Genomic DNA, 22,324 nt, shown 5'->3' with positions numbered 1-22,324 from the left:
AGAGTTAATGCAAGAAATAATTTCAAAATTGATAAAAACCTCTAATAATTAACCGTGAGTGTGGCTCCAAAAAGTGTGGGGCCCGGTGCGACCGCACCTGTCACACATTCCTAAAGGCGGCAGTTCTGAATAATTCCATAGGTCAGTTGTACCATCTATATCAGTGTTTCCCACCCGGTGGTTCGCGTCCCCGACTTCAAATATACCGGACCGTGATATGCATAGAAACCGGCAAATGTGATAAATTTACTACGATTCATCATGTTTACCAAGGATGCTTGGGTATTAGGCATAATCGCCGATAAAAGTGGTAAATTTAGGGAAATTTATCAAACTTACCAAAATGGTCAGCGATTATGTATAGTAACCGGTTTTATTCTGCGTAATAAACGCATTTATCACATTTGTCGTTCACTTTCTTTCTGTCTGGTCTCATAGTAGGTATAATTACGAAATAAAAAATAACTCTTTAAATGGTTATTATTATTAATAAGTTCGAATGACACGTTCGAACACAATGGGAATAGGGGGGGGGGCTAAGAATAATGCTGCGTTAGAAGAATAATGTAAAATTTCCATCGCATATCCTTTCATTAGAAGTTGTTGTTTTTTTTACGTTATCAGTTTGCGTATTCATGGACGATACTCTCTTTGGCTAGTAATGTATCGAAATGGATGCAAGAAGCAACGAAATCGACGAGTGCCCTGTTTCCCGAAGCCGAGATGAACACGTACCACGAATATGTCAATGCAACTGACCAGGAGTTCGTGCAGCTTTGCGGACCGAGATGGTCGAGTCGAATTCTCAGTCTGCTCACCTTACAGATGTTGGTTATGTCTTCGGTGAGTATATGCAATCCATTTATTTTCCCCCAAGCTGGCGGTGCTCTGTAATCCAAGGGTGTTCAACCCATTAGGGGAGTGCGGGATATTTCATTGATTTGAAAAAGGTTCGCGGGCCACTTGAGTGATCTGGAACAGCCGCTGTGGTGGTCGAGTGGTCATCGCGAAGTCCCGGATTCGAACCCCGAAGTCACCACAGTGGTGGTTGGTTTTCTGTGGTTCCCAACTTCGAGGCGCGAATGTGAGCCGATCTCCCCTTTAAAAAGTCTCACCTTTTTTTTTTCTTTTCAAACCGAGCACAACTCAGGTCTATTGCCATAGGCAATTTACTACCTAGTGAGTTGTGCCGGAAGTGTAAGTGCGTGTACCTAACAGTCTGAGTGCGTATCTACTGTTGTGTATGATTTTTCAGTGCTGCCATCTATATCTCAGAAGTGAAGTGAGTGATGTGTAGTGACTGAATATTTGTACTGTTTGTAGGACTGTTGCTCTCTGTGGCGAGACTTTTTAACGGGGAGATCGGCTCGCATTTGCGCCTCGAAGTTCGGAACCACAGAAAACCAACTTCAGCCGACCACCACTGTGGTGACGGTGGGGCTCGAACCTGGTACGAGTCCGTCACTATGACCACTCGATCACCACAGCGGCAAAAAAAAATTGAAAAAAGTCTCACCACAGAGAGCAGCAGACCTACAAACGATACAAATGTAATTCAATCATTACACTTCACTCACTTCATTTCTGAAATATAGATGGTGGCGCTGAAAAATCAGACACAACACTAGATACGCTCTCAGACTGTTAGGTGCACACACTTACACTTCTGGCACAACTAGTGAATTGCCCATAAATAGCGATAGACCTGAGTTATGCTCGGTTTGAAAGAAAAGTGATCTGGAACAGCACCGCAGGTTACTTAAATATGCCGCGAATCATTAAAGTGATCTAGAAGTATGCCGAGGTGATCTGTTAATATCCGCAGGTTACTTAAGTCAGGGTACACGATCTCCGGTCAGCGGGCCAAATGCGGCCCCTTCAAGGGCTTCCGTCCGACCGAAGTAAGATTCGTTGAAAATTGGAAGAAAATGGGACATTTTATAGAGAAGAACGACCAAAATAACGGGATGTCCCGTAAAATACGTGTTATATGGTCATCTGCTATATGCTGATTTCTGGCCCGCGACTTGCAAAAATACCACGTACCTGGCCCCCGGACTGAAAAGGGTTTGCACCTCTGACTTAAGTGATCCGGGAGTGTGCCGCGGGACATTTAAGTGATCTGGAACTGTGCCGATGTGATCTGAAAATATGCCGCGGGTCAATTAAATTATCTGGGAATGAGCGGGGGGCCACTTAAATATTCTGGAACTGCGCTCCACGTCACTCAAGTGATCTGTAAATATGCCGCAGTTCATTCAAGTGATCTGTGGGAATATGCCATAAGACCACTTAAATGCCGTGTAACTACACCGAGGGTCACAATTGATTTGGAAATTCGCCGCGGGCTACTTGAGCGATTTGTAAATGTACCACGGATCCCTTAAGTGATCTGAGTGTCAAGGGTCCCATTTGGCATGTGGGCCACTATTCATATGCTGTAAGCTCTTGTTCCCTTCACTTTCATCACAATCAATATTTTTTCTTAAATTTCCAATAATGGAATTTTCGAAGAATGTAAATCGCAGTTTTTTTATAACAATGAAACGTCTTTGTTTCATTGTTTAACTGATAAAGAATCTCTTCTTTCATTCTTTTATGTGCTTTGATGACGTGATGAGATATATTTCTTTTTCCCTCCTTTGGCAGAGACTGTTGGCGAATGCGTACAAATTGTACGATTGCACGGATACTGCGGTTATCGTTCCTCTCGAATATCTTCAAAACGTTGTGTTTTACGGACAGGTGAGTTCATTTGATATATTGCGTGACGTTCATTTTTTTCAAACGAATGAATTAAAATACCTTTTTTTTACCCCCGGCTATAAATAGCACGTTTCATTGCAGGGTGTTATACCGTTCCTCATTTTTGGTATCAATCTCAGAACGTTCAGCTTCTCGGTCGTCAAATGGTAAGAACCCGTTTTCTCCTGATTATCAAACATTTCTCACACTCTTATTACAGTTTTGAAGACAATTTTTAATTTGGAACCGAAACTCGACATTATATCACAATTTTTCATTGTTTTCCGTCCACTTCTCGTAAACGCGGTGAAACTATTATAACATGGTTATAACAATGTTCCTATATTTATTTGCCCCTATGCTTGCTCAGTAAACTTTTCACTACGCTTCTCCTATTAACTCCGAAGCGAACGCGTAGGGTCCTGTATAGCAGTATTTCTCGATGTGGGATCATATGGGGGATCTTTGGGACCCTGGTACATTATAAGGAGGGCCACGGGCGAAAATCAAGCAAACACGAACCATGACAGGTTGCTTAGTGGGCCACAGATAACTGCGAAAAATAGAATATGATGGGGGAAAAATATGACTACCCTCAAAATCCAGCAGAACCAGAATAAAAGAAAACCTAACGTATAACCCGGGAGGCTCATGCTCAAGGGGAAAAGGGGTCTTCAATCTATGGTCCGCGGACCAAATGCGGCCCTTCGACGAATTTTTTCATGTGGCCCGCCGATCATATTTAGCTACTTTACATAGAAAAAAGATTAAATTCTCTAAAAAAAATCGTTGAAGAATTCTGGCCACTGAAATCTGTACTGCCGTATTCAGAACTGAGAGATATTTCCAGATTCAACAGTAATATTGCGCATTTGTACATTGAAAAGGCCGTCGTAGTGAATTCGGTAGACCCTGAACCAAAACAATTTTTGAGACCCATGATTTCACATATGCTACATATTTCGAGAGAGACACAATTACAGAATTAACAGAAATGCTAAAAAACCACCTTAATGAAGGAAATAATTTTAGAAATTATTGAAAAAAATAATTCCGTAATTGATAAAAATTTAGAATTAATGAAAAAAATAAAATGTTACAAAATTACTGAGAAATAATTTCAGAATTGTTAAAAGTTCATGAAAAAATTACCCATGGAAAAAAAATCATCCATGAAAAAAAACTAAGACTTTTTAGAAAAGAAGAAAGTTTTATAATTAATGAAAATTTAAAATTATTTTAAATTAATGAAAAAAAATTTTCACAAATTTCAGGTTTAATGAAAAAAATAATTTACTAAAAAGACTTGATTAATTAATGAAAGCAAGTAATTTGAAAATAAATGAAAATTCAAATTTAATGAAAGAAAATGAATTCAGAGCAATTAAAAGTGCATACAATAAAATTTGGGAAACGCTATTTAATAACCGAGAATATCACAGTATGATTTGGTGGCCCGCGGACTTCGTGGAAAGTTAATTTGGCCCGCAATGTCTGAAAGGTTGAGGCCCCCTGCCATAGGGAATCGATATGATGGGATCTAGGGCTACGATTTTCGAAAGTAAGTATACAGGGAGTATAAGAAAGTCCCGAATAACTAGCCAACCGTTGATCTTAGACGCATACTTCCAATTGGGGAAAAAGTATCCAAGTAACGTGTAGTGCTCAGATATATATTTCATTCATGTTGCAAGGGGTTGTATAGTTATTAAATAAAAATTAGCATTCCATTTTGTCACTCTGTCCTAAAAAAATTCCATTCAGAAAGTTGTTGCCCTGTCTATCCCAAGGCCGAAAAAAAAAAATCAACGTTTTAAATCGCTTACATATTTGAATTCAAAAATCGCTGAAAAGAAGGGAAAGAACAACATCGACATTCTCATTCTACGCTCTTTTATGCTGTTCTTCCACTCATTTTCAGTGATTTTCGAATTCAAATACTTCTTTTTTGTTGGACCCAGGAGAGACAGGGCAACATCAACTTTCTGGAATCTTATTACAACAGGGAAAATTTTATCTTAATAACTTTACAACCCCTTCCAAATGTGAATGACGTATCAGATGTCTACACATTATTTGGATAATTGTTCTAATGGGGGAGTATGCCTTCGAGATTAACGGTTCGAGAATCATTCCAGGCTAAAGGAACATTCCCATGCACCCTGTATAAAGGGGGTTCCTCCAGAACCTATCGCTTTCCCACGCAGCTCCATTTTGTCGAGATGGATAGAACCAGGATAAGGGGAAGCTGACTGATCTCTGGCCCAAAAAGGTCTGGAGACAAATCTTATTTATATTGCTCAATTCAAATTTACTGAAAAAGAAATCAGTTCAATAAGTAGAGTCTCATTCCTAAATTAGGTTGGGGGGGGCGGCTGTTCGATAAGACAGAGGAACCACGAAATGAAAATATGGTCTAGTTGGACTGCAATACTAATAGTGGTAAGTATCCCCGCCGGGCAGGAATCATTTTTTTACGCCCGAGTAGCGTGGTGGTAAGATGCTCGTCTACCACCGTGAAGTTTGCTGTCGCAGGTTCAAACCCGAGGGAGGATATCGATAAGATATTTTCCCTGACGAGCTTGAGTCGACCTCCGATAGATGATGCCTTCATTTCCAACCCATGTCATTAATGGCAGTAAATTGCAATATAGCGATAATGGCCAGAGTTGGTGTTTGGTGAAGTAGTAGTTGGACTGCAATGTTTATATGTATAGCGTTCGTTTGCTTCGTTTTCAGGTTCCGGAAAGTCAAGTACGGTATGGATAAACTGCGAGAATTGACGCCAGAAGAAAAAGAATCGGTGGACGGCTTCTGTTCTTACTTTCTGTCCAACCAGTATTCGCGGTGCTTCACCAACCTCGCTAGAGACAAAATGTAAGCACTAATTTACATTCCTCTATTTGCAATTCACCATTAAATGTTGGAGGTTATGAGCATGACGAATGCGTCGATGACGTTTTTTTTCATCTGCAATTGTTTCAATGGTGTGCATATTGCCGTCATAGTGACGGACTCGTGGGTTCGAGCCCCACCGTTTCCACAGTGGTGGGCAGCTAAAGTTGGTTTTTTGTGGTTCCCAACTTCGATGCGCAAATGCGAGCCGATCTCCCCGTTGAAAAGTCTCGCGACAGAGAGCTACAGGCCTACAATGATACAATTATTCAATCACTACACTTCACTCATAGCTAGAAAAATTGACGGCAGACGTCAGCAAACAGCAAGCATTACACAAAAACAAACTTAACGTTAGGTTCGCAACACATACACGTACAGCTTCCTGCATGACCCAGGTCTTCTTCGACCACTTGCAAAAATCTCTTCATTGAGACAAAGCAGTGGGCCATGATCGGGTGAGGGGGGAGGAGGAGGGTGTTAATTTTAAAAGGTGTAAACACAGATTTTTTTTTTTTTTCAGGTGGAAAGGCTCCTTGTATAAAAATTGCTTCTGGGGACACCAAATGACACAATGGCTCATCACGTCAGAGTTGGCAAAAACCTCGGAGGAAGCGGAAGCCCTTGGACAGAAGCTCCTCTTCGGCCGACTCATCCAGCATGTTAACCGCATGCATAACTTCCACGATGCCCCGTACCTGTACTGTTTCCCAATGAAAGAGTGCTCACATTTATGAAAAAAGAAGAAAATCTGCCAAACGACGCCTTCTTTTGCTCCCCGAAAGGGGTATCGCATCGTATGCGTGCGGTATCGAGACAATTTTCTCTCGTCGTGATATTTTATATGTACTTTTAAAAGAAGAAATAAAGGCCTGGTTTTAGTCATGAGAATCGTTTAGCGAAAGACGTGCTCTCCACTTGTTCATACACGATATAGTGATGTCTAATTTTGTAGAGATACTCATTTTTGGAAAAATTTCGTCTCTGCCGCTACGGGGACTGGAACCCGGGTGACTCGAATTGTGTGGTGGAGCATTCGATCGGCGTTCGAGTCCCGAAAAAAAAAAAAAAAAACCAAGGGAGACAATAGCGAGTTATGTCGTCTAACTTGATCCGTAAGAAGAAAACTGTAGTTTTTCCGTCATTTATGCTGTGCCTATATTCGTATACCACCACTTCGAAGGGGAAGGAAAAACAATGTCTGTTGACAGACATTGAACAAAAGCTGACACTGCCCACTGGCTGGAGGGGGGGAAGGGGAAACATGTTTGACTGCAAAAACTCAACTTCAACGCAGTAGCTGGGCTCGGGATTGCTGCCATGGGAGGGTTTTAAGGAGCCCAGACATTTCGTGATTGCCGAAATAATGCGGATGAAGTTAGACGAGATATCTCACCATTGTCTCTGTAAGGGTTAAATTCTACTCCCGTCTCAATAAAGATAATTAATTCAGAGGCGGATAGAACGTTTGGCAGTCAAAATTTCTCAGGACTACTGCTACTTTACTCTGGACGTGAGAGAAATCCTTGATATATTATTATACTGTATTTATAGTCTCACTACGCTGCATAACAATCTCATATTATTCTATCTTCGTCAATTACATACAGGTAAACTTGGCTAATTTGAACTTGATTAATTCGAATTTCAGGAATTCCCCTTGAGATTCCTTACCAATTTAATGTTAAAATTACTAGTTTAATTCGGGTCCCCCCCCCCCCCAATGTTTTGGATGATTCAAAGTTTGATTCAGATATATCCTTTGCAAAATGCCTCTTTTCTCAGAATTCCTGGATAACACTTTTGGTCATCCTTTTTTTTATTTTGTAGTTTACTGGTCTTCTCCAGTTGCCTAACACCAAAACACTAAAAAAATTACAATCAACAAAGTCAACTTTTATTTTGTTGTGGCTCTAAGAAGCAACGCTTTCGTTATCATTCCCACTGACTTTTTTATTTTGTGGGCAGTGACTTCATTAGCACCTGCCAATATTGCAGATGCAAATGCCACCACCCAGAAAATACGAAAGTTTGGGTGTATGTGGAAATCTACTTCTCTACAGACAGAATCCCAGTCGCTTGCCTGATGGGAAATAATGTTGGACATTCATGTCTTTCTAGCGTTATTGTGCGTTTGTTTTGGGATACCAATTTAAGTCCCGTTACACGAGGCAAGCGCTTTAGTGGGCAACTTAATTTTAACTTACCGATTCTTCTTGAAAGTGTCCACACGTATAAGTGGCAAGTAGATGCTCATTGGATAATTTTTACGGAGGCGAGCGCAGTTAGCGCATGCGCGCTTCAGTCTACTCAAATCCACGGAGAGAGAGAGACGCACAACGCGCGGGAGTATAATAGTAATAATTTTTTATTTATCTGGCATTCAGAGAGGTGCTTTTTTTAAAGCTCATAGCTTTCGTAACGATGGATGAAGATGATCAGGTAGAACTTAAGAATACTGTGATCACAGCCACATTATATGATATTTTTTTTAAAGAATATAAATTTATTCACTTAAATAAATTTATTCAATAAAAAAGGAGAAACTATATCACTTGCGCGAGATCAACACACTGAGCAAGAAGTAGGTCACGCAAGGGAAACAGTTCGCTTGTTCCCTTTTTTCGCCTCTGCACCCACGTAAAGGGGGGCGAGAGATGACGCCACAGGGGAAAAAAGAATACACAACATATTATAAACTTATGTAAGTCATCGAGAAGAAATATAAGATTTCTCTATTTCTCGTCCAAGTCGTAAATATCGATTATATGATATTTTAATCGAAGTTGAAGAGGAGATAAATTATGAATTATGGTAGCCGAAAATACTGGAGAAGATTCTTGGCATTCGTAGGAAATTCTAAGGGTTGAAAATTAAATAATAAAAATTCATTAAACAAAAATTATTTCCAAATTTTCGAAATCATTATTATTTTTTTAATTTAATCTATAGATGACATCTTTATATTAAATATTTGATCATGTATTTTTACAACAGATGGCAGCAAATTCGTTCTGGACGAGAGAAATATTCGAAACCCCCCTCCAGTTTTTAATATATAAATCCTCCCCACCCGATATATATTTTTGAATCTTCAATTTTTTTCCACTCCTGACATCACGTCGACAGAAAATTCTATAGCTTTTTCCAACATCGAATAATTTTTAGCTTGTTTGTTAAGGTAATTTTCATTTCTATAGTTCAACAAACATTCATGGCGAAGATATTTTTCAACAAACTTGAAGGTTGTGTCCTCTGGCCACCTCACCATCCAATATTTCCGCGGAATTCTAGCGAAACTTCAGGAGACGACGGAGTATGAACAGGTTCACGCTTGAGATCAAAATAAATCCATCCGTGAGAGAGCAAAATGACCCCTCCAGCGCGGCAGGTCACGCCCACTGGCGCATGCGCATACGTCTACTTAACCGGAAAAAATAGAACCGTTCTTATCTGACTTACCAACTAAATAACTTCTGCACTTGCGCACTTGTCAATTAAAGCCGTGTAAACGGCCCTTATCATCTGCATACATCGTATCGTACTTGGCAACTAAAAATTAAGTTACCAACTAAAGCGCTTGCGTCGTGTAAACGGGCCTTTAGCTTGGTAAAATTGTTCATCATGTCCAAACGAGATGCACACGCTTGTTCAACCCTAGAAAAAAAATTGTTGTTTACTTACGGATGCGAACGTTGGAGAAAAAGTATAGAGTAAAATCACACTTAACCTTCTCATGAAGAGGGCGGAAACGAATCTAAGAATCTGAGAAAGCTACAGAGCAACACTTGCAGAAGCTACGGACATGTAGAAACAATAAGATTGTGGAAGATCAGAAAAAAAATCGCATCTTCCATTCTCTAAGTCGACTTGAAGATTTTTTTCTACAATGTCTAACAGTACCCAAAAAAAGACATCAAACTTACAAATTTACAAACGGAATATTTTTCGTGATCGTTTATGTTTTATACAAACACTATTAGCAACAAGGGGGGAAACTGGCATAGTCAATGCATTTTTATAATAAACAAGAGTTTTTGCTTTTTGGTGGAAGTATGATTATACTGGATAAGTCGAACTTTTTGCTGTCCAATTGAGCTTCGAATTAATCAAGTATTTTTGTTTTAACGGACTAAAACTAATGAAATCTGACAAGTCAAATGGGCTGGGTGGTGAACAAAGCTTCAAAATCATCTATTAACACCGTTTTGGAAAGAAAGAGAGAAAAAATGTATTCTCTGAAAGAAATTCAGCATTTGTGAAATAGAAAACACTCAATCAATGACACCGGTCTAAAGCATCTAATAATAATCGAGAAACATATCAATCAACAGTTGGAGGGAAACCGATTCTAACTGCATCTTTTGAAATATACTTGGCCTTATCTTTTTTTCAAAGCAGAACAACAATAATGTGATATGTTATTCACCACACATGTTCGATATTCATGAAAAACACACGCGCTTGTGCGATAAGGAGGAAGAACGCTGGTTTTTACACGTGCTCGACATATTTGATTTAGTAATGAAATCTCCACGTGTCCTTTGAATACACACGAGGCAAATCCGTGTCGTAGGATCACTCGTCCAATAAAGTTACAGTATAAACTGAATTTATTGAGCGCCGTTTTATAAGAATCCTTATTAATATTTTCGTGTTCCTTTTAAAAAATGTCTTGCGTGCCGAATACTGTATTTACGTATCATTAAATAATGGGCCTCTCGAATTTGACGGGCACATTAGAGAAATGAATAAAAATGAGAAGAAATATATATAAATCCACAGTTTGCTGCTTGGAGAAGAACGGTGCATGTTCAGTCAGACCGAATTTCAAAATTATTTTTAAAAAAAATTGAAATTAAATTTCTGCGACAGATAACGCTGCAGTCTCAAATATTTTGAGACATGCTACTTTAAAATATCCACCATTTAGATAAAATATTATCCACCATTTAGATAAAATATTATCCACCATTTAGATAAAATATTATCCACCATTTAGATAAAATATTATCCACCATTTAGATAAAATATTATCCACCATTTAGATAAAATATTATCCACCAATAGATAAAATTTCCTATTTGTACTACTACTCCTCCTAAACCACACATGCACCTCGTCCATATTTCCCTGTAGAACCTGCCTATTCGTACTAGAAGCCTGGGCCTTGTACAGTTTAATTCTTCACGCTATTTCTCATTGCAGACCACTGAAATTAAGTGAAAATTTTCACAAACAGGCATGAATGGGAGAAATAATTTCGAATCGAGGTGAAAAAAAAATTAGAGGAAAATTTCCAATTTCCTAACCCCTTGTGTGGCTTATTATATTTATATTGATATACTTCACTATTATAAAATACTTGAAACCACTTTAAGCTAAGACCTTTGCTGTCGCCTATTGAATGAAATCAAAACTATCTGTTATGATTCTCAGAATACAGAATAAACCGAGAACGTCCAGGCTCTATCGCTATTGCAATTTAAGCACAGTGGTCATACGACCGCGGACGTACCGGGAAAACCTACTGGTATATCAGCCAAGCGAAGCCAACCCAAAGCCCCAGGGCGCCCCTCACCAACTCTCTCGTCACCCTGCCTCCTTCACATTCCCACCCCAACAATAGCCCTGCATCTCCGCCCGTTACCACCAGGACGTTCGCGCGACGTGACTAACAATGAAGCTCCGGAAGGGGCGGGAGTGATGTGGGTTTTTGGGTGGTCGGGTGGCGGCTGTTGTGGGACTTAGCTGAGGATGTTTAGCCAACCCCAATTAAACATCCTCAGCCAAGTCCCACAACAGCCACCACCCGAAAACCCAAATCACTCCCCACGACCGAATTCTCCCGCCCCCAGAACGATCCCGCCCTTTCCGGAGCTTCATTGTAAGTTAAAACAATAAATAGTTACACACAAAACATATTTGCAGATATCTGGATGCTTCACGACACTCGCCTTTACGGCGCATCCGTTTCGTTGTAATGTCAATTCTCAACAGTTCCTCAGATATTCATTGCATTGCGTGTAGGGCCCTTATGGCCTGGCTACACAGTTATCCGTCTTCTTCGCGTACAGGGCCCCTGTGGCCAGTCCACACAGGACTCTTTCTCATTCACGTGCAGGGCCTCATTGGCCTGACTACACGGGTATCCAACTTCTTCCCTCTTGTAGGGTCCTCATCCTAATAAATCCTCGAATGGAAACCGGTGGGCTTATGGGCCTTTTTTTGTTATGATTCTAAGATTAAAATGATCTTTAGTCTTAAACCCATGCGCAGAATGAAAATGTGGTATGAAACTATAATTTTATAACTTTTATTCTGCGTACCTGTGTCAATGTATATGTCTGTCTGTCTGTCAATGTATACGCCAAAATATCGGTTACTATATGTTTTAGTATTTACAAAAAAATAATCTAGCGCTAAGCATAAAACATATTAACCGGTTTTTTTGTGTATAAAATTTACACCGGTATATAGCATAAAAACAAATAATATATGATATGATATAACACATTTGTTCGTTTTCATGCCGTATAACGGTTTGAAGCCAGCAACTAATTTTACTTAAAAAAATTTTACAGATCGTTCACTTTCTATTTGATAGATGGCAGAAGGAGCGGGGGGAGGGGGGTCACATGTTTTTGTGATGGATATTTTTTTTTATTGAGGCAGCGAAATGCGGCATAAATATGTTTTATAAGTTCAGAAAAATCAATCGCTAAATTTTATCTCTTTTCCGGACATTTTATGTACTGTATAATACAATTTATATAGGGCCATGTATAACATACAATTTTTTTTAAATATATTTTCACGTTTTTCTGCAAGCTGGGGAGTCTTTTCTCTTCTTCCGTGAGTACCAGAAAGTTCGGTCGAAAGATTCAGTCGACGTTTATTATGACGACCTCCATCGTTCCGTCTGAAACGGACGTTGCATCGGGTGGTCGTTCTATCGAAAGGAAAAAAAACATGTACAAGATAGTTGTTATATGGAAATATTTGGGACTTATTCTATCGGTCGTCATTATGGAATGGTTGCAATAACGTGGGGTCGTTGTAATGACCGTCGGCTGTATTTCGCTGGTTTTTTCTGGAAAACGGAAAACCCCATTTTCCAGAACAGCTCAGTTTCAGTATATGATTCCATTTTGAGCCCAGTTGCGGACCCATGATCGCAGCGGGCTGCTAAATATTACGACCGTGAAAATAGAACAAGATACGTTGACTGCACATTCGCATAATGGCTGCGAAATAAAGCATTTCTGTGAATTGAAGACGTGGGTGCAAGAACCAGACAGCTCCAGTTTTCTAAATTTTTCAGGACTAGCAAAAAACACTTTAAAAAATACTTAACGTTTTCCTAAACTTATCACTTTCGGGTAGAACATTAATAATACCTCCCTCTATCTCAGATTAGCTTTATTTTCACACCCTTTCGTCTGGTTTTTCCTTATTGATGAAGAAAGAATGAAACTGTCTGGTTTTCTCCACTCAACACACCCAATCCTAGTAGATGTCCACAAACTCTTTATTAACATTAAAACTACATAGTTACAAGATGTAACGTAATAAGTTTATAGAAAAAATCTAGAGAAAGATTTTAAAATAATCATGATATTTTGTCCATTTTTAAAAAGTACTTCACCAAAATCACTTAAACAAAAAATGTCATTATTACAGTGTTCATTGACTCACTTAAAATGTGCTGGGAAATCATCATAACTAACATCACTGTACGCCAGCGACTGGCTGATGCAACGCGAAAAGCGCTGCAACCAAGCGATTAAACATTGAAACAATTTGGTGCAGAAACAAGCCAGCTCTAGGAGTTCAATTGCTGCCTTTGTGCAAAAACAAGGAGCTGTCTTGTTTCTTGCACTGTACGTGAGACACCCCAGTGTAGCTCCTTTTCCTCTATATCTCCATAGTTACTGCTTGGAGCTGTATGGTTCTTGCACTAATTGGTAGAGGATTTTTTCCTTTACAAGATTAAGTGAAAATAGGGAAAAAAAGTGGAGCTGTCTGGTTCTCGCACCCACGTCTTCAATTGTACGCATGTGTATAGAAACATTGCCATCATCGTCGATGAAAACATTAAAAGAACGAAAATGTTCAGACACACAATTTTTTTTATCATGTGGTCGAAAAAAATATGTGTCCGGTCAAAATATTTACATGCCTGGGTACGTCAAGAAATAGATTTGTCCACCCCTGCTGTACACATGTGCGTATTATACCTCTATTGAACATTGGAAAACAAATAGATGTGCTCATGTATTAAATGAGGTGTATATGGAACTTTAAAGAACGCCAATCATACAGTAAGATCTTCCTGCAGGGCTCCGTTCCTCAGAAAACGGACACTTTAACAAGGTGTCCCTAAACTTTTTAGCCACTATGGAAGAGATATCTCGTCCAAACTCAAATGGAAGGAATTCTTTCCAGCTGTTCCTGTTTTTTAACCTCTTTTCTCATCACCTCGAAGTTTTATTGTAACCCTATGAGCTAAAGTTGTTTTTTCCCTACCCGTTCTTTCTATATCCCCCATATAATGTATGCTTCTACTATTTATAAAAGAGAGAAAGAGAACAAAAATAAGGGAGGAGATGAGAAAGAGAAATCTACTGCCACTTTTCCCACCCCACTATTTCTAGCAAGCAAACATAGAAACCAGTTTTATCATCGATATTTCAAAAACAGATCATCCGAATTTATAGGCAAAAGCCTGTACGTTAAGGAGTTAAAAATATATATAAACTACCGTGCAAGAAAAAGATTTCAGACGAGAAAAAAATTGAGCCTTAAAAACAAAACTGGTCCAAATCTGCGTGTATAACACATCAAAGTTAAGTACACATTTCTCTTATCTATTTCGTGGAGCTTTGTCCATACTTCTTGCCTGAGTTGACAACGATCTGCATATGGCCTCTCTCTACCGCTACCTTAACTTATGCTGTTGTAGTAGAAAAATAAGAAGTCAAGGGTTACACACCGGGTTTATCGCCGCGACTAAAGAGCAGATGTAAAAGGATGAACGCGGTGAAACGCGATGAAGCTGACGAATATGATATGATTTCTTTTTTGAGGAGTTATCGACAAAACATCCAACATTTGCTAGTGTGGCAACATTTTTTCTCCGGATTTTATTAGCTTGTTTCAAAACTTTTTGGTTGTTGATGGTACATCTCTGTATTAGACAGGCGCGGATCCGAAGATGGACGATCGCTCTTCCCTAGAACAAAATAATATGGGGGAAATTCTGTCTCAGGGAAACCTTAAGGATCAGTCCCACGAGAGTGGGCTAGGGGACCCTTGGTAAGATAATTAAAGTTAATAAAAGTCTAAAGATAATAAAACTCTTTGTGTTGGACATAAACCGCAAAAACCACAGCCGGCGTGAAGTAATCCGTACTTGTTCGGTCATTTCCAGAGGAAGACGCTCGTTCCGCTACCTTTGTATTGAAAGCCATAAAAATTATTGCTTCCCCGAGGCCCGAGACGACCGCGGATCCTGACAAACACTTTTATTGTATTTTACTTTAATTATCTTACCAAGGGTCCCCTAGCCCACTCTCGTGGGACTGAAGCTTTACGATCCTGAGAAAACACACAACTAGTCGCCCCTCTTGATACCTCACCCTGAATTCGTTCCCGCTCTGTATATTGGTATCGCGTGAAAATAGAGGTCAGGTTATAATAGACTTTCATTTCAGAGTAATAAGGTCTCCTCTGAGTAATCGTATGAAAATTCTGTTTGTCAATGAAAATAGGAATTGGTTTCAAAGCCGCCGACTTGAAATATCGGTCACGGTGTTTTTTCACGGCCACGGACCCTAGGTAGGGTCTTACCTAGACCACGTGAAACTAAAAAAAAAAGAATCTCATTCTCGTTTCTTATGTATTTCTAGATTATTTAAAGTAAATATTTTTTCATTACTTCATGGAGAATTAGCGAGTGGATGGATGTGCTGTTGATCGAGTCGCGTTGAATTCCACTTATTGTTTTCTAAATTAAAGTAGCTCTTTTTTTTAATGTTTTTTCCTTCTGTGTGTTGTTATCTGATGAATGGCAATATATATAAGTTTCGAGATTTTTTATTTTTCATTTTTATTAGGTGTCAGCGTTAAATTGAGTAAATGCGGCTGAAAAGCGATAAGTTAATGCTGGTTTTCCGAAAAAAAAATGTTCATATACGTACTTTCTTGCTGTAGTTAGCGCCCCGTCTCTCTGCTGACTAATGGTTTGGGAGGAAAAACATCTCATAAATACAAGGGTCTTTTTGTATCTCGTGTCAATACAGTCTGAGGCAAATTTATGAAAAATGGAAAAATCATCGTGTTGAATGGGAAATGAAAATGTTCGTTATTTTCACTTACAGTTGCCATACACATCGAAAATGGTTATTTGCTACTTTAACTTGTGGATAACCTCTTAAATATGGTGATCAAATAACCCGTATTTCTCTGGAGGTTCACGTATTTTCCCGTCTTTTAAGCCAGTGTTTCTCAAAGTGTGCGTCAAAGCTCCAAGGGGCATCGCGTCGAGCCTAGGATATTGATGAGTTTGTACTCATGGCCCTCACAAACGTAGGGTGAACAGAGCCTCATCCCTGGGGACCGGGACAAGTAATATCTTTTTTTTATGCTATGAATTCTCTGCAGAAGGGCCCGTGAAAAGTCCATCGGCTTTGTCTTTGGAATAGATAACAAACGATACCAATGTCCTATTTCCGTTCTGAATTGTCCTAGATTGGCTATAGCAGAAAACAATTTGTTACGAATTAGGGCAGCGTGCTTGGTGCCCAAATGGGCAGAGATATTAAAGTCGGAGTGGTATTGTTGAACGCACCTTTGCAATGTTCATCTGACGATATCATTGCTTTTGCGTTGCGTACTTCCTGAGATATGAGCGTTTCTAAAGAATTTCGTCACGCAACTTTTTTTGCGAAGGCTCCGAGTATCGTCAGATGATTTAAAAGATATGTTCACGTCGAAAAGCGTAGTCATGCACATTTTGCGCAGCAAACAATAGTGTGCGCCTTTGTATAGTCAGAAAAACGTCACTCCTGGATGCTGGCATTTTATCAATAAAAAGTGACGTTATACAGGCCGAACGACGTTAAAAGTGATGACGTTATACCGAGGCCTTACAGTACTAAGAAATTTATCCCAGGGGCCCCTCAGTCTGAAGCCCTGCCAACCTCCAGCAAGAAACGTCTTTAAGGGCGGCACTGGAGGCTTTGCAACCGGGTGGTGGATAAGCTCGAACCGCCCCTGTCGACGGCACCACAGACATATGGTCACAAGGCAAGCGAGCCACGGGTTTTATGGATTTGGGAGTCGCTGATTTAGTGATCCCCGACCATCCCCACTTTTTCATAAGAATGGCTCGTTTTTTCCCTGTATTTATCATTTCCTTCGAATTATTATTCTTTACTGGAATCAAGGATTACAATAAATTTTTGCCAACTTTATAAAATTATATTATAATAAATTTGATGCTACAAATAGAACATTCATCTCACATTTTGTCGTGTTTTGACCTTTTTTGTTTTTGTAATTTAATCCACTGCGATTTGCAGCACTTCTTTTCCCGTCAGTAGCGATATTTTGGGGTGATTTTAACAATAATTGGCATCTTTGCTTACTTTCAGCATCATACTTAGCGACAACTGGTGATTTCACGTATTTGGGATCCCATTTCCCATATTTTTCTCAGGAAAATATGGTCAACGAAGTTTTTCTTGGTAAGCTGACGGATACCTTCATAAATATGGTGAAATTTTCCCAAGCACGGTTCACACAGTTGTAAATTCATTTGAATGCTGACATATAACTTTAAGGCTTTATTTTATAAAGGTGAAAAAAAAAATTTAATTCCCCCCCTCCGGGAGAATGCCACCGAATTGCACAGCGGTGCCTTCCACAAATTGCAAAGAACAGCAGGGTCACCGTCAGGATGGATGCTATCGATCTGGTTACGCCGTCGACGGAGTCAGTTCCAGGTTTGCCTTCTTTTGATTTCTGTTGCGCGCGTGCCTCATTTTATTCCTTCTAATCACAAATACACATAAGATGGCACGTTTGCACAGAAGAACTATTTCCATTATGTATTTTTCATAAAACTGAAGTTTATTCTGTTATCTACGATTCACGGTTGTGATTTCGAAAACTTTTTGGAAAAACACTATTGAATGTACAGTCAAGTTCCGTTAAATTCAGGCATTTGCAATAAAATATGGAAAACAGGTGATAGTAACACGAAACACGCATAGCTGATATAACATAAGCTCCGGCTCTCCCGTCCCTCTCCAGCGAGATCAAACCCAATAGGGTAAAGGGCTTATATCCCTCCGCACAAAGCATGTTCCGGCGTGTACCGATTCGTTAGAAATTCCGCACAGAAATGTTTACGAGTTGCATGTACGGTAGAGGTAGTCACGCTGGGTTATAACACCTCAGTTTTTCGTCCCCAATTGTTGGTCGCAGCTGATTTTAGAGAGACTAAAATGAAAAATTCTGGAAGGTTTTTATGACATAGAGAGCTGTGTTTTTTTTTTCAAACCGAGCACAACTCAGGTCTATTGCCACAGGCAATTTACTACCTAGCGAGTTGTGCTGGAAGTGTAAGTGTGTGTACCTAACAGTCTGAGTGCGTATCTAGTGTTGTGTATGATTTTTCAGTGCTGCCATCTATATCTCAGAAGTGAAGTGAGTGATGTGTAGTGACTGAATATTTGTATTGTTTGTAGGACTGCTGCTCTCTGTGGCGAGACTTTTTAACGGGGAGATCGGCTCGCATTTGCGCCTCGAAGTTGGGAACTACAGAAAACCAACTTCAGCCGACCACCACTGCGGCGACGGTGGGGCTCGAATCGATCGCGACGCGAGTCCGTTACTATGACCACTCGACCACCACAGCGGCAGAGAGCTGTGTTATTGAACTTTGCTTATAACGTTAATAAAAAGAAACTTATATAACGGCACTTTTTTTTTTTTTTTTTGTCTCTTTCCTTTCGTTTTCATGGCGTTTTTTCCGTGAAATTCTTCGAATTAGAGCTCATCACATTAAGGGATGTTCTTCTGTTGTTCTATTAATACTTAACGACACCTGCCCAAAAGAAAGCGAATTGTTGCATGTTTGCTGCTCCGATTTGATAATTGGTGTAACCCCCCCCCCCCGGTAATCTCATTTCCTTTTCCTGATTTTTTTAATGAAAAATACCCCGGTCTTCACTGTAGCTTAATTCTCAATCTTTACTCAAATCGGAGAGATAATTTGCACAATTTGCAAATTATATAATAAATGAATATGACTATTAACATATTTAATGTATTCATCTTACATATTTATCATTTTTTTCCAACTTTTTTTTGTCTCGAGGACATGTCGAATACATTTTACATTAATTCATTGCGAACTTGATGTAGCACTTTACTTCCCACCAAGGTATTATTTATACAAGTAGACCATACCTGCTCAACCCATGGCCCGTGAACTAAATCTGGCCCGCGACTCCAATCCTAATTTTGTAAAAATCAACTGAGCAGCACATTTGCAGATAATTAAGTGATCAGCGATGCAGTTCCATATCACTTAAGGTACCAGCGGCGCATTCACACATCACTTAAGTCACACGCGGCACATTAATAGATCATTTAAGTCACACACGGCACATTGATAGATCATTTGAGTAACCCGCGTAACAATTGTATAGTACTATAGTGACCAGTGGTGCAGTGCCAGATCACTCAACCAGCTGACGAAACATTTACAGATCATTCAAGTGACCCGCGACGTATTAACAGATAACTTAAGTCACTCGCAGCAACAGTTTCACAGCATTTAAGTGGTCCTCGGTGCAGTTCCACATCAAGTACGTTACCCGCGGCACAGTTCCAGATAACTTCAGTGATCCTGATCATTATGTGATCAGCAGCACCATTCCAGATCATTTATGTGATCAGCAGCACCATTCCAGATCATTTATGTGATCAGCAGCACCATTCCAGATCATTTATGTGATCAGCAGCATATTTATAGATTACTTCAGTATCCCGCGACTCGTTTTCAGACCAATAAAGTGGCCCGCAGTTCTCTTAAAGGTTTAGCACCTTTGCAGTGGACTCACTAATCCAGCACATGTCAGACCAGGGTTATGCCGGATTGCGGCAGTTGAAAGAGACCCATTTAAATAATGTAAACTCTTTGTGCATGGACATGCGCAGAGGCCGATTTCTGCATGGACAAATGGAGCATTTGTGCCGGGCTCTATGAGTTGGTGGCAACAAAATTTTTAAACAAATATTCATTGACTAATGAAACATCTTTGACCTTTGTCGCAAGGGCTCCCATAATTTCTGCTTTGCCCGGGGCCTCCTCCCTTCAAAATCCTTCTGGACATGTATGTCATAGTAACTGCGTGACTCACAATAACACGTTTTTCTCTTCCACACACGAAGGGAGCCAGCCTGAAAACGCCGGATTAATTGACGGGTCGGACTAGCCCATGGCCGAATAATAGTCTACTGTTACTCTGATTGGCAATTTCGTCAACGATTGGTGAAACTTTTGGCGACTACTGCAACGTCCCGAATTCAGGGTCCCAATTTTCCATATTTTGCTCAATAAAATGTGGCTACCCTAGTCATGGTGTTACAACGACATCATGTATGTGTTTCGTATTTGATTACATCTAATTATATTTTTCATACGCCTTGTTAACGGCAACCATTGTAACGAGATACCGCGGTTATAACCAGAGCCGCTCTTATGGGTGTGTGAAAGGTGCGGTTGCACCGGGCCCCGCGGTTTGAGAAGCTCCGTATTTACGGTAATAGAAGTGAAAAAAATATACATATGAAATAAAAATCAAACATATTTTTTCAATTCTGAGCCCATTTAATCTCTGAACACTCCTCTCGATTCTGGGATTTTTTTTTTCTTTGATTAATTCTGAATTTTCATTAGTAAGTAGATATTTTTGAGCTTTCCTGTATATTCTGTCATAACGCATGAAACTTTGGATTCCGACTCTCCTTCCCCCTCAAAAATGTATAGAATCGAGGCTAAGGGGCCGTTCAAGTATTACGTCATCATCGATGGGGGGGAGGGGTTTTCCGATTTGCTGACTTTTGATGACGGGGGGGGGGGGTTTGGATAATGCTTACGTCATCAACCACCCTTTATGACAATATGAGTTAGGATTCAGAGCGGCAGCGCTGATGAGGGAATTTTGCTGACGGGGGGGGGGGTCAAAAATGGCTAAAAATTTGCTTACGTAATACTTGAACAACCCCTATGGAGCATCGAAATTATTTTCGTACTGTAACCCTTCCCCTACGCCCGCATTCCATAAAAGTGCCCCTGGTTATAAAGACGAAATTTCGCAGATTATTCGTTTGTCGATAACTGAGTTTGATTGTATTTGGAATATATATATATATCCACGGTGTAAATCGATGACCGTCCCTTTCCCGAAACGAGAAAAATTTAGGTTATAAGTTGATGATAAGATGAAGTGAGCCAGTCAGTCCCCCTCGTTGTATTGCAATGAATTCTTTGGAAACGGATTAAATTCCTGTCGAGTTGAAAACCGAAGGTTGAAATTAGGTTTCTCTGCTGGTATGTCGATTGCGGACGTTTACGTTATTTCATTATCGGCTGCAGAAGCCGGGAAATCACCAAACACGAAAAAAATAAATTACTAAAGAGAGAGAGAGAGAGCTTTCGTTAATTGAACTCATTTCAAAGGGTAAATTACGATAAGCTGGAAAAAAGAAAAGAAAATATTTCCCCTTTTTTTGGTTCGACCAACGATCACTTACATCCGTAACCGCGATTCATCTCTCATCGGATAACATAGAACAAGTAAACCAATACGTATATAGAAACTTGAGCATTATTCGTACGTAATTGCTTCATATATGTTTATTATTTTCAAACATTTGTGTAAATAGCTTTTTTTTCCAAACAAACGACCGAATCGATCGCATATTTCTGGAGAAAACAAAATACCCCGATTCCAATTTGTGTTTTAAGCATCTCTTTCATGTAATGTATAATAAATTATCACTACAAAAAAAGGTGGATTCACACACACACATCTACGGAATTAGCTCGTAATGAAATACAGTGATACCTCGTCTAACGAACGCCTCGGCTTACGAATTCTTCGATTAACGAAGATTTTTTTTCGTGATTTTCCTGCCTCGCTAATGAATGCGGATTCGGGTAACTAACGTTTTCGTTGATTAAAACAGCCGCGTCGTGAGATGAATTTCAGTATCAATCATCATATCAGAATTGTTGCCACTATAGAGCCCGATTATCTCATATCCACTCTTCGGAATCTTTCTCCAAGTATACCTACAAGGCACTGTGGTGGTCGAGTGGGCATAATGACGGACTCACACCGCGAACCCCTCGGGCGCCACAGTGGTACTCGGCTGAAGCTGGCATTTTTACATGCCCAGCTCTCTCTGGTTCGTACATTCTAATCATAATAAATACGCACTACGAAATACATTGCAAGGGAAATCAAGGTAATTTAATTGTTCAGGATCACATGAAGGCAGAAGAAGCGTCGTATAAACCGATATTTCATTGTATCCGATGCTTTTGTAAGTAGGCACAACTTATCGAAATAATCAAGTGATTGCGTTGTTGTGCTTTGCTTGC

The 22,324-nt window shown here is 39.7% G+C and overlaps 1 protein-coding gene across 2 annotated transcripts in view; it reads left to right on the top strand.

The window, feature by feature from the left end:
- The window catches only part of LOC149088286 (lysosomal cholesterol signaling protein-like), a 28,443-nt gene extending 21,914 nt beyond the window's left edge, over nt 1-6,529 (top strand). Inside the window, exons 13-17 of one of the 2 annotated variants that reach the window (XM_089246385.1) lie at nt 660-843; nt 2,650-2,745; nt 2,848-2,912; nt 5,485-5,622; nt 6,164-6,529. In XM_089246385.1, the coding sequence (XP_089102511.1) occupies nt 660-843; nt 2,650-2,745; nt 2,848-2,912; nt 5,485-5,622; nt 6,164-6,377 (697 nt within the window). In that variant the 3' untranslated portion in view covers nt 6,378-6,529. The remainder of the gene's footprint in view (nt 1-659; nt 844-2,649; nt 2,746-2,847; nt 2,913-5,484; nt 5,623-6,163) is intronic. The other variant, XM_089246393.1, reaches the window with a different exon arrangement.
- The last annotated feature ends 15,795 nt before the right edge of the window (nt 6,530-22,324 follow it).

The sequence above is a fragment of the Pholcus phalangioides genome, unplaced genomic scaffold (assembly GCF_987345545.1).
Source record: "Pholcus phalangioides strain wild (caught in Gottingen) unplaced genomic scaffold, Ppha-v1.0 ptg000003l_1, whole genome shotgun sequence".
Classification (NCBI taxonomy): Eukaryota; Metazoa; Arthropoda; class Arachnida; order Araneae; family Pholcidae; genus Pholcus; species Pholcus phalangioides.
The sequence above is the reverse complement of the archived record's forward strand: the minus strand, read 5'-3'. Positions and strand labels throughout refer to the sequence as shown.